The 12,036-nt window shown below is 43.5% G+C and overlaps 1 protein-coding gene and 1 pseudogene across 1 annotated transcript; one reads left to right on the top strand and one right to left on the bottom strand.

Moving 5' to 3' along the window:
* The first annotated feature begins 2,753 nt into the window (after positions 1–2,753).
* Positions 2,754–7,417, top strand: LOC136482236 (probable CoA ligase CCL6). The gene is made up of 19 exons (XM_066479463.1): positions 2,754–3,000; positions 3,160–3,226; positions 3,310–3,399; positions 3,506–3,562; positions 3,641–3,689; positions 3,934–4,010; positions 4,176–4,215; positions 4,296–4,390; positions 4,489–4,653; positions 4,860–4,970; positions 5,077–5,164; positions 5,253–5,319; positions 5,415–5,490; positions 5,572–5,689; positions 6,106–6,351; positions 6,449–6,588; positions 6,677–6,859; positions 6,965–7,084; positions 7,166–7,417. Exons 1-19 carry the CDS (start codon positions 2,846–2,848, stop codon positions 7,217–7,219), a joined length of 1,998 nt encoding a protein of 665 aa, XP_066335560.1. The 5' UTR covers positions 2,754–2,845; the 3' UTR covers positions 7,220–7,417.
* Positions 7,418–7,734: 317 nt separating this feature from the next.
* On the bottom strand, positions 7,735–11,057 carry LOC136480146 (receptor-like protein EIX2; annotated as a pseudogene).
* Positions 11,058–12,036: the final 979 nt, after the last annotated feature.

The following is a 12,036-nucleotide window of genomic DNA, read 5'->3' as shown; positions in this document are numbered from 1 at the left end:
GGAGGTGGGGACGGTTGGATGCGGGCACGACGGCGGCGGGGATGTAGAGATGGGGAACCCTAGGTGATTGGTGGCAGCGGTCATGGCTGTGGAGGCAAGGATGCAAGGTATGGAACCCGAGGGTGAACCCTTTGGTTTTATAGAGGCGACGGGTGCGAGGAAACCAACCGCCCGCCTAGATCTCCACGCCTACCATGATCAGCCACAACGTCTCGCCGTGGGAAGTGCGCACACAATCTTTGTTCGTTCCCTTGGAAAACTCACTGGACGTTTCGCCTCTCTGGACGGGCCATGACTCGTCACAAGTAAGAGGAATATGGATCAAAAAAACACCTCTACGGCCCGTCTGGGCCCGGGAGTTCGAAGGTTGGCTCATCGACGGGTTCGACAACCGCTCCTGGCGCCCTTAGAGTAAGGGATGGGCCTGCAAGTGGCTAGTACCCAGGCGCACGAGTGCCACGGGCATCTGAAAGGTCCTTGTGTGGTTTTGGTAATTGAGTGACAACCCTAGGTGGACTAATTGTGTTTATGTGAGATACACAGGTGATTAGTCCATAGGTACATGTGTATGAGCAACATATGCCATGAAGGTTGAGAAGATGTTGCAAAGCTCATACATGTGATGATGAAGGAGCTCATTGCACATGAGACATGACATTGAGTCATGTGATCAAGGTGGAGAAGATCAAGACAAGACTTGGCTTGATGGACTGGTTGCAAGAGTGAAAGGCAAGTCGGAGGCTTTGGAGCGGTGGACCTCGTGGCGGTGAAGCTTGAGCAAGACTTGGCGCCGATGGACGAAGGCAACGGTGAAAAGCAAGTGAAGTCAAGATCGATGAACCAATATGATCACGTAATGATATGAAGTGGATCATATCATTGTTGATCGTGTTGGTGCATGTGTTGCATCGATATTTGAGGAGATGGAATGGAATGCGTAAGGCAAATGTATAACCTAGGGTATTTTATTTTACCGGTCATAGGTGTGTAGAGAAGTTGATGACCGGATTTAGGATAGATGGCCGTACTATCAAGAGGGGCAAACTTATTTGCATATCGGTCATCTAGTGCCGCTTGAGTGATCTAACTTTGCATCGTCGCTAGGATCGAGTGGCGTGGCAAGTTGAGTGGCTAATCCTTTGGAAACTGATTGTGAAAATGCTAACCACATACATACTATATGAATATCATAAAAATATCAAACATCACACATATATTACATGAAATTTAGGAAAATAATAATAATAAAATAAATAAGAAAGAAAGAAAATACAAAAATAAATAGATAGAAATGAAAAAAGACAACAAAATAATAATAAGAAAACATCCATAGATAAAGGAAAAAGAAGAAGAAAATAAGGAAGAATAAAGAAATGAAATAAGATTAAAAAATTGAACATGGGTAAAAAGGAAGCAAGGTTAGAAAAGAAAAAAGAATAAGAAAAAATACAAAAGAAAAGAATAAGGAAAAGAAAATAAAGATTATGAAAATAAAAGAAAAGTAAAAATAGATAAACATGAAACAAAGAAAAAAATAGTTATAAAAAAGAAACTATAAGAAAGAAAAAGAAAAAAAGAGAAACTAACTGTGCAGACATGTATCAAAGAAAAACAAGTCGTATATTAACGTCATATATTTCATACAAGATAGAAGAATAAACAACTATAGAAAAAAGAGAAAAGAAAAACGATAAAAAAAATGAAACACACGCGTGGGCCGCTCTCAAGCCAACAACGTGTGGCCACGGTGCGGGATCGCGGGGGTTCGACAGGCGGCACGGGTCCTGACTGGTCGGCAGCGAAGGTTTCCGGAGGAGATCTCTACGAGAGCCAACCATGGGGAATAATGGGCCTGCGTTGGCAGCATGAGGGACCAACAAAGAATGGCAGGGCACAGGAGCGAATCAAAAGCAGGCCGATCTCGTCTCCGCACGGCCTAGAGTGGCCCATCCTTGGCCATCTGCCCGAAGCTCAAACGCTCAAGATCATCTTCAAAGACAAGAGCACGAGTATCATCGTCAGGAATTCAGGATCAGGAGCCTTGTTTATATATATTATAAAAAAATAAAGAACTTCAAGAGCCAACAATATGGCCCTATTCGGCTTACCCAGAAACCGACTCGTTTTTTCAGACGGAACAGTATTTTTCTCTCACAATAATTCAAACAGAACAATGTTTTTCAGCCAAGTTTCAGCAAGTCGAACGGGCCTGACGTAAGAGGAATTGAATTTTTCCTGCAACGGTTATTAAATCGCGGGCATGAATGCTGCCCAAAGCTGTTGCCTGTTGGCGACATATCCTCTGACGTCATAATTATTTGTTCCCCGCCGCGAGCCTCGCGCCTTCAATTGCCGCCATTTCGCGTCCGTCTAACTACCAAACGTCTCTCCTCCTGCTGCTTCTGGAGTCTGGACTAAAGACTCTGGACTTCTGGACAGCAATTGCGCTGCGTGCCATGCCAGATGGTCGTAGCGCTGACCTGGCAAGGACATCCCTCGTGTTTCTTTAACATAATTTGTCGGTAAAACACGTCAGATTTCACCGAATTAGGACAACACACTGTCAGTCATGCCACCTGCATGTACTCCAAGACTGCTACCGTCACACAGTGAGCGCCCTGTTCGTTTCGCTTATAAGTCGTACTTTTATAAGTCGTACTTTTTTAAGCCTCTGCACCGGCATAGCAGTAACACAAGCTTTAAATTGGCCACCAACCTTCTCACCACCATAACTGCCCTCCCATCTCCACCGCCTGCGACTGCGAGCTCAAAGATCCATCCACACTGCACTCACTGTGCCCAAATCCCATTCATTCCCATCGGTGCAGAGGAGAGGAGAGGAAGGATGTCCATGCCGGAGACGTTCACCGTGAAGGTCGGGGAGGCCACGCCGGCAGCCGGCGGCAGGCCGTCGGCCGGGCCCGTCTACCGGAGCATCTACGCCAAGGACGGCCTCATGGAGCTCCCACAGGACATCCAGTCCCCCTGGGACTTCTTCAGGTTTGGTTTCCTTTCCTAGCAGACTACCTGCTAGCATATTTAGCTTGATGCCAGTCTTTGGGTTGTACCGTTGTACATTAACATTACAAGGTCGGAGATTTTTCAAATATGTAATGTCGTTCGAAATTTCAGTTTGTTTTTGGTTTTGTGGTTTCGTAGTGGAGCAGTCAAGAAGTACCCCACGAACAGGATGCTCGGCCGGCGGCAAGTTATTACAGATGGCAAGGTAAAACTGAATCTTTACAGATTTATCTTGACAGGAATTTTAACTTTGCTTTCAGATATTCAACTCGATTGTTGTTCTTATAGGCCGGTGAGTATGTGTGGCAAACGTACGAGAAAGTGTACCAGAAGGTCATGAGGATTGGTTCAGCCATCAGAAGCTTGGACGTAGAGCCGGTAAGCGAAGAATGTCTCGTTTGATGTCCCTGTCTATGCTGAGATTTTATCTTCATCCTGAAAATGCATGTAAGTATGAGAACTGATTCGTCAAGTCGATATGCAGGGAGCTCACTGTGGCATATATGGATCCAACTGCCCGGAATGGGTTATGGCCATGCAGGTGACCTCGTTTTATTTTATTTTATTTTTTATCAGAATTCTTCTTTAGAGTAATCTGATCCAAACTTCTTTTCGCCAGGCATGCAACAGTCAAGGAATATGTTATGTGCCACTATATGACACCCTCGGTAGGTTCTCCACTTCATCAGTCACTAAAACACATAAATGCCTGAATGTCTGAATTCAGGAATACTCAGATTTATGCACATGGTTAAGATGTGTTTATTAACAATCTTATCTTAGAGTGGAAAAATGTTGGAAAAAATATTACAAATGAATGAATAACTCACAACAGCATGCTTAGTTTGTCCTTCATTTTCTACTTATCAAATTCTATTGTCTTTCTGACGATTAAGGTGTAACACGATGTAGGAGCGAATGCTGTTGAATTCATCATGGACCATGCTGAGATATCCATTGCCTTTGTCCAGGAGAGCAAGATCAAATCAGTAAGCAAAACATTTTTCCCCTTCGAACAATACTATTACCCTCTGGTTTCTGCATTATACTGATTAATACGTCCCCAGTAAATGCTATTTCAAATCAGTTTTGGAGATCAATGCTACACATCACATTCTGTTTACATCTGACAACTCGTTAAATTGTATTTACAGATACTAGCAGTAGTCCCTAAGTGCACAGCCCACCTTAGAGGTTAGCTTGCGGAACACCAGATTTCTTAATATGACTGTCTGCTGCTTTATATGATCATTTATGACCCGGTGCATCTTCAGCCATTGTTAGTTTTGGAGATTTTACAAGTGAGATGAAAATGGAAGCTGAGAAATTGGGCGTCTCTTGCTTTTCTTGGGAAGAATTTTCTTCAATGGTTAGTCTGATTTCTTACTACAACTCTTTACGGGTGCCTAGAGGACTACTAGTTCATTACGAATACCATGACAATGTCGGAATGTTCTGTTTGGATAGGGAAAACAAGACTACAAACTTCCCAAGAAATGCAAGGAAGATATTTGTACGATCATGTATACCAGCGGAACAACTGGAGATCCCAAAGGCGTGATAATCACAAACAGGGCTATCATTGCTGGTGTTATGACCACAGAACACCTCCTCAAAGAGACAGATAAAGTGGTAAGCTCTAATCATCTTCTATCTGCACAAATATCAAGCCTATTACCTATTAGATCTGTGGTACTATTTTTTTCTGAAGTTTCACACAATTTTTACATCAAAGGCATCTGTGATCAACATGTATTGTAAAATTCATCATGGTTTCTTCCTCAGTTGATTTCTTTAGTTAAAGTAATGTTACACTGCTGATATTAATACTCATGCAGATCACAGAAGAGGATTCCTATTTTTCCTACCTTCCGTTAGCACATATATTTGATCAAGTAATTGAGAACTACTGTATTTCTAAAGGAGCCTCCATCGGATTCTGGCAAGGGGTACGAACTAATAACTGTTGCAATTCAAAAAATTCTTTGATTTTCTTCTAAATACTGTGGTGGCTGTTCTGTTATGCCTACTGAGGTGTTAAACTTTTTTTTACAGGACATTAGGTATCTGATGGAGGATGTACAAGTGATGAAACCGACAATATTTTGTGGTGTTCCTCGTGTTTATGATCGTATATATACAGGTTTAATGCAGCCCAGAATAAATTTATTATTCTCAATTCCATCATGATTCCATGCTTAGTCATAATGTGTGGATCTCATTAATTGAAGGTATAAACATGAAAATTCAGTCCGGCGGGATAATAGCCAAACACCTTTTTCAGTATGCCTACAACTAGTAAGTAGTACTACAAGATTGAATAAGAAAAGAAGCTTAATTCCATGCATGCTTACATTTCAAATGTAATAAAATAAATGTCCATTTGCCAACAGCAAACTTGCCAATATGAGGAAAGGGCTGAAGCAGCATGAAGCATCACCATTTTTCGACAAGATAGTTTTCAGCAAAGTGTGTACAGTGTTGGGCCTCTTTATATATATTTTTCTTTTATTTACAAAGCTCTCAACATTTATATTGTTGTCAGTACAGATAAAGGAAGGGCTTGGAGGGCGTATACGCCTCATGATAGCAGGAGCAGCACCTTTGCCAGGGCAAATCGAAGAGTTCATGCGGGTAACCAGCTGCAGCGTTGTAGTGCAAGGATATGGTAAGAGCTTCAGACACATCTTCCATGACTCACTTCAGTTTTATGGATAAAAGTGCACACCAATAGTTCATCTGCTGAAATTAGTACTAAATCCGTTCCAAATTATAGTTCGTTTGACTTTTTTATCCAAAGTTTGATCACTCGTCTTATTCAAAAAATTGTGCTAAATATCACTTCTTTTGTTGTGACTTGCTTTATTAACAAAAGTTCTTCAAGAATGACTTAAATTTGACTATGTTTGCGCAAATTTTTTGAATAAGACGAGCGGTCAAACTTGGGGTAAAAAAAGTCAAAAGAATTATAATTTGGAACTGAGGGAGTATTGGGTTTCTTAAACTACTTAACAGAACTCTAGTAGTCTACTTACAGTCTGGTCCTGCAAACTATGTGTTCTAACTTATCATATTGATATGCAGGGCTCACTGAGAGTTGTGCAGGATGCTTCACGTCAATCGCCGATGTTTTCTCAATGATTGGAACAGTTGGCCCTCCTGTCACAACAATCGAAGCACGACTGGAGTCTGTCCCTGAAATGGGCTACGATGCACTGTCAGACATGCCCCGGGGTGAGATCTGTTTGAGGGGCCACACCATGTTCTCTGGGTACTACAAACGCCCTGGCCTCACTGAAGAAGTGTTCTCAGATGGGTGGTTCCATACAGGTGAAAAAAATATTTCTCACTTCTTTTGCAGCTAACTGAATGATCAGTTAGTGAAGATGGTTAATTTGTTAAACTTGTAATCACCTTATGTTTGCAGGTGATATTGGGGAGTGGCAACTCAATGGCTCGATGAAGATCATTGACAGAAAGAAAAACATCTTCAAGCTGTCCCAGGGAGAGTATGTAGCAGTTGAGGTCCTAGAAAGAGCATACATGCAGTCACCCCTTGTGGCATCGGTACACTGACTAATACCAACAAAATCCTAAACCGAAATACTTTCATGCTCAGATTTAACTTACCTAGAGGATGGCTCCTCTGCACCAGGTCTGGGTCTATGGGAACAGCTTTGAGTCATTCCTTGTTGCCGTGGTTGTCCCTGAGAGGCAAGCTCTCGAGGAATGGGCAGCAGCCAACAAGGTGGCAGGCGATTTTGCAAAGTTGTGCATTGATCCCAAAGCAAGGAGTTACATTCAGGATCAGCTGAACCAAACTGGCAAGAAACTTGGGGTAAGTCGGTGCTCGATCTACAAGACAGAGCTAGCAAGCGATTAATTGCAGCAATTTATTTCCACGGTTCCTACACAATTATTCAATCTTGTTTTGTGAATACAGTTGAGAGGCTTTGAGATGCTGAAAGCAATTTACCTTGAGCCGGTGCCTTTCAGCATCGAGAAGGACGTCATCACTCCAACCTTTAAGCTCAAGAGACCCCAGCTGCTCAAATATTACAAGGTTTGAGGGAATTATCTAAATTCACACAAAAGTTTTTGCAATGTTTGTAATTTTATTCATCAAAAAGCAAATTTGTTGCAGGATCGCATCGATCAGATGTACAAGGATGCCAAGGAGGGGAGGACTGCACCATGACTGTGTTACCACAAGTGGATATGATCCTGGGCATTCTGAATTTCTGATTCCTCAGAAGCATGTACATATTGATTATCACAATTTACAAGTTAAAGACATGTGTGCTCTATGCCAAAATGTAAGCAGAAAGTGAATAGTTAAGCAGCTCATGAATCGTGATAGCTTACATTAATAAATTTACTTGCTCTCACTTGACAACTGAACGGCTGAACCCGGCATATTCACCTTTATTACATGACACAGTTGACTCTCAAGCAACTTTCACAATATCTGTAATGACAAATACCAATACTCTGGGCTCACACCAAGATATATCAGGGGTTCAGGAATATAGAACAATTATTATACAACAATAAACAACTGTATACAGTACACTCTACATTAACTTCATACAACAACAAAAATCAGAACGTAAGATGCTGCTATGTATACTTTTTCAGTCTGATGTCTTCAAGGCTCAAGTGTCCAGAGTTCAGTATTGCTTGATTTTCAATTTCTCATACTTCAGCAGTAGATCACTCCCTTGCCAGGTTTTTCCATGTAACAACCACAAGCACATACATCTTATCGTATATCTTGTCAATGAGGCAGGAATAAGCAACCCTCCATGCTTTCTTGAACAACAGGACACAAAACACAAGCCAAAAACCCAACATAAATCCCAAACCAAGTCCAAAATAAAATGACATTGGCTCAAAACCATGTTCATGGACAAGTTGCCTTGATGAATTGTTTCCTGAACAGATCTTTCGAAGAGTAGGTCCACATAGACCACTGTTGCCACTGTACATAGACGGGTACTCTGCGAAGAGGGTGTCAAGTTGCTGCCCAGATGGTACCGGTCCTGTTAAATTGTTATTAGACAAGTCCAAATAGCTCAATTCTGATAGATCTGATAAGCTGGAAGGGATTTCCCTAGAAAGCACGTTGTTTGAGAGGTCCAGTGAGAAAAGTGACTTCATTGTTGGCCCCGATATCTCCCGTACGGGTGAGCCGACCGCTCACCGATGTTCTCGCACACACACTACGGCTGGAGATAGAAGAGGAAGGGAAAACAGAGTGCACGCACACAGCACAAGCACCAGCGTTGACCAGAGCTCTGCAGAGGAGATGGCAAAACTGAACTCATTCTCTTCACTGAGTTACAATGGGAAGCTATATATACAACTCTACTCATCTAATCCTAGTACACACATGCCAGGCTGCCAGGCTGCTACAGTGACTAGATGTGATAGCAGGGCTGACTTTGGCGCCTGCCCCTACTGTGGCTACAGTGCGGCAGGAGAGCCTTTCGGCGCCTGCCCCTGCCGCGGCTACAGTGCAGCAAAAGAGGAGCCCTTTCGGCGCCTGCCCCTGCCGCGCGTTCAGAGGAAGAGCAGCAGATTACTTTACAATTCATGGCCCCAATCTTGTCTGGAATTTCTTCACTTAAACTGTTTCTTGATAGTTTGAAATTGAATAGTGCATCAAGAGAAGCTATTTCTTCCGGAATTCCACCAGATAAGTGGTTGAATGATAAGTCAATGCCCACCAATTCAAAAATTCTGACATCGTAATACAGTTGTTGCCCCTTGGTGACCGCAGAGAAGTGCTGTCCGATGTCACGGTTCAACGTTTCATAGGCTGCATAAGCATCTTCGTCAATAGAAGGGTCCTTCACATATTTTTGTCTCATAGCTGTAAGACTTGACATACCCCAGGGTATAACACCTGACAACCTGTTGCTGGCTAGATTCAAATGATGAAGGTGGGTAAGATTGGTGATGCTCATTGGAATATTTCCAGAGAACATGTTCTCGCTTAAACGTAGGAACTGGAGTTCGACCAAACCTCCAATCCAGTGTGGTAAATTTCCAGAGAACTTATTTCGCGATAAGTCTATGAACTCTAATCGCTTGCTGTTTTGAAGGAACACTGGGAAATCACATGAGAAACTATTATTGCCTAATAGTAGAAACCTGAGGTTTGTAGCGTTAAAACATCGAGGAAGCTCGCCCTCAAAAAGATTGTTACCTAAATACTGTTCATATAACCATTGCGCTTCACAAATCGATTCGGGAAGACCACCAGTGATGTGATTCGAGAACAAATTGAGAGATACTAGTTGCAGAGTTCTGAACTTTGTTGGTAGGTTTCCAGATAAAGAGTTTAGAGAGAGGTCCAACATGCTAATATTTCTTGGTAACATTGGAATTTCACCAGTTAAATTATTTGAACTAAGAAATATTCCAAGGACATAAATTCCATGTTTTTTGGCAATCTTCCATTGATTTGATTATGGGAGATGTCCAAATAGGTGGCCTTTGAGAATGTAGTACTGAACCAGTATGGAATCTTATCGGCTAGACCTGTGCTTGGGATTTGTACAGATTTGCTTCTTCTAAACTAAACGGAGGGAACCATTTGGAGGAAACTGTAAAGTTCAAGGAATTTCCAGATAAGGATAGGTGCTTCAATTTTGCCAATCTCGCAAAGTGTTACTGCCATTCAATTTATTGGATCCGAGGTCTAGAAAAGTTAAATTAGCAAGCATACCAATCTCGGATGGTACATGTCCAGAAAGGTAGTTGCCAGAGAGGTCAAGGGTGTTTAAACTAGCAAGCTGCCCCACCACTGATGGTGACTCCAATTAGATTGTTCTCAGAGATGTCAAAAACAACAAAGCTGGTCAAATGTGACATTTGACTTGGTATCATTCCAGTAATATTATTATATTCCAGATGCAATTCCTGCAGTTTGTTCACGTAGTATTGTAGCATCCGCTCTAGCAATTCCTTAATATTTCCATTAGAAAAACAAAAGCTGAGGTCTAGGACGGTGAGGTTGCAGAGTTTCTTCAAGCTTGTTGTCATAATACATTAATACCTATGTTCTGATTACCTGACAAATCAAGGACATGGAGAGACGTCATATCCCCTAGTGCATCAGGAACTTGACCGTAAAAATAATTGAACTCAAGACTGATATATTGGAGGCCTGTCAAATTCCAAAGCCAGCTGGATGCCATTGGGTGGTCAAAAATATTACCAGACAGATCAAGCCTTTCAAGATTTGTAAGGTTAATATGTGGGAGTGATTGGTTTGCACTTAGAAGCGAACAAAAATTAAGACGGAGGACCTTCATGGAAGGAATCATGTTGACCACATGAGGCCAATCAACAATTGTGCTGAGGTTAACCATGCTCATGTCAAGATACTCCAACAAAGATAGGCCAGCTAACCATGAAATGTCTGTTGAGTACGGTTGACCCCGAAAACGCAAGAGGGAGAGATCAAAATACTTCAACTTTGACAGGTTACCAAGGTGGTGTGGCACTCTACCAGTGAATGGTATGCTGGAGAGGTTGAGATGTCTCAAGTTCACCAAAGAGCCCACAAAATCTGGTATTTGGCCACTCGAGCCGGTAAGGTTGTTCATGCTGAGATCAAGGTGGACCAGTTTATCCAGCGAGAGGTTTCAAAAAAAGTTTATCCAGCGAGAGCCCAAGGAATGACTTATCTGGCCGACCAACGCTGTGTTTCTGAAAAGATCATCAGAGTACAAGTCTGAAGATGGCACGTTGACATTACGAAGTTGAAGCTTGAGGACATGGCCAGTCCGGTTGCTGCACCGAATGCCTCTCCACCAGCAGCAGTCTCCGTCATTCTGACAAGTGGCAAGGAGGTTCATGGGATCGCTGCTGATGCCATGTTTAAAGGCCAGCAAGGCGTCCCGTTCGTGTGGTATGCAGCTTGCACCAGCTGCAGCTGCACCTCCGGTTGGCCGAAGCTGCAGCGCATTGGATGTCAGGAACGTAGCTGCCAAGACGTGGTGGAGGAGCTTTACAGCAGAATGCATGGTGGGAAAGACAATGAGTTCGTCTTTGTGTTGAAGACTGAAGAAGGGTATATTGTTACTTGTGGATTTTTTATAGTGATTCTAAGTGATCGTGGTCCAACTTTTTAATTTTCTGCACTTCAGTCAAAATAATGACTGACTAACCAGTGCAACCTGATGGCAACTGTGTACAAGTATACAGGTTTTGCCATGGAACCGCGTGGAAAGGTCATGTCCTTTGTGTGGTGAATAGAATTGGAACCTGTTATGACCCGATCTACTGCGTAATGCGTAGGAGTGGGAGGTGCTCGGACGAGGCTTGAAGGCCCGACGGCGAGCTGGCGGCGCCGTGCTCGGCGCCGGTGTTTAGAGTTCATGGACGGAGGGTGAGAGCGCTAGGGCGCCAGGAGGCTAGAGAGATAACTCTAATCTCCGGCTGATCTCATTTGCTCACAATCGTTCAATACATAAGGACTCCAATTCAAAAGCTACCAAGTACTAACAAACTGCATGCTAAAGTTTAGGATCTCAAACAAACTCCTAATGACTCGACTGACTGACTGAACCACCATGGTGACCGTGCTCTGCGCGTTCGCGCACGCGCGTTCGCGCACGCGCGTCGCGGCTTTCCTCGTTTCGCCGGCTCCCTGGCTCACGCTTTAGCCACATGCACGCTTCCTCTTCTGATACTTGTTGCCCACCATAACATCTCTCCCTCCCTGGAGAAACAGCTCGTCCTCGAGCTGGAACGTTGGATGAGCCTCGCGGAACGCTTCAAGTGGCTCCCAGGTGGCCTCCGACTCCGGCATGTTCGCCCAGTGAACGAGCACGTGCCAGACGTCGCGACGCAGGCTGGCACGCAGAACGCGCGCTGGCTGCGGAAGTAGACGGCCATGTCGTAGTGGAGGTAGTGCCGGTGTCGACGACGGCGGGGTGCCCCTGAACGGCTTGAGCACACCAACATGGACGACGTCGTGGATCCGGGCACAATCCGGCAGCT

Source organism: Miscanthus floridulus, chromosome 9, assembly GCF_019320115.1.
Source record: "Miscanthus floridulus cultivar M001 chromosome 9, ASM1932011v1, whole genome shotgun sequence".
Lineage (NCBI taxonomy): Eukaryota > Viridiplantae > Streptophyta > Magnoliopsida > Poales > Poaceae > Miscanthus > Miscanthus floridulus.
Note: the sequence above shows the minus strand (reverse complement) of the source record. Positions and strands in the feature narration are given on the sequence as shown.

What these genes read in the sequence shown, in the direction of transcription:
- LOC136482236 (XM_066479463.1), top strand. Translation starts at nt 2,846, where the DNA reads ATGTCCATGCCGGAGACGTTCACCGTGAAGGTCGGGGAGGCCACGCCG. An exon ending in AAGTTATTACAGATGGCAAG is followed by an intron (nt 3,227 to 3,309) that starts GTAAAACTGAAT and finishes TTGTTCTTATAG; the next exon opens with GCCGGTGAGTATGTGTGGCA. An exon ending in GCCACTATATGACACCCTCG is followed by an intron (nt 3,690 to 3,933) that starts GTAGGTTCTCCA and finishes AACACGATGTAG; the next exon opens with GAGCGAATGCTGTTGAATTC.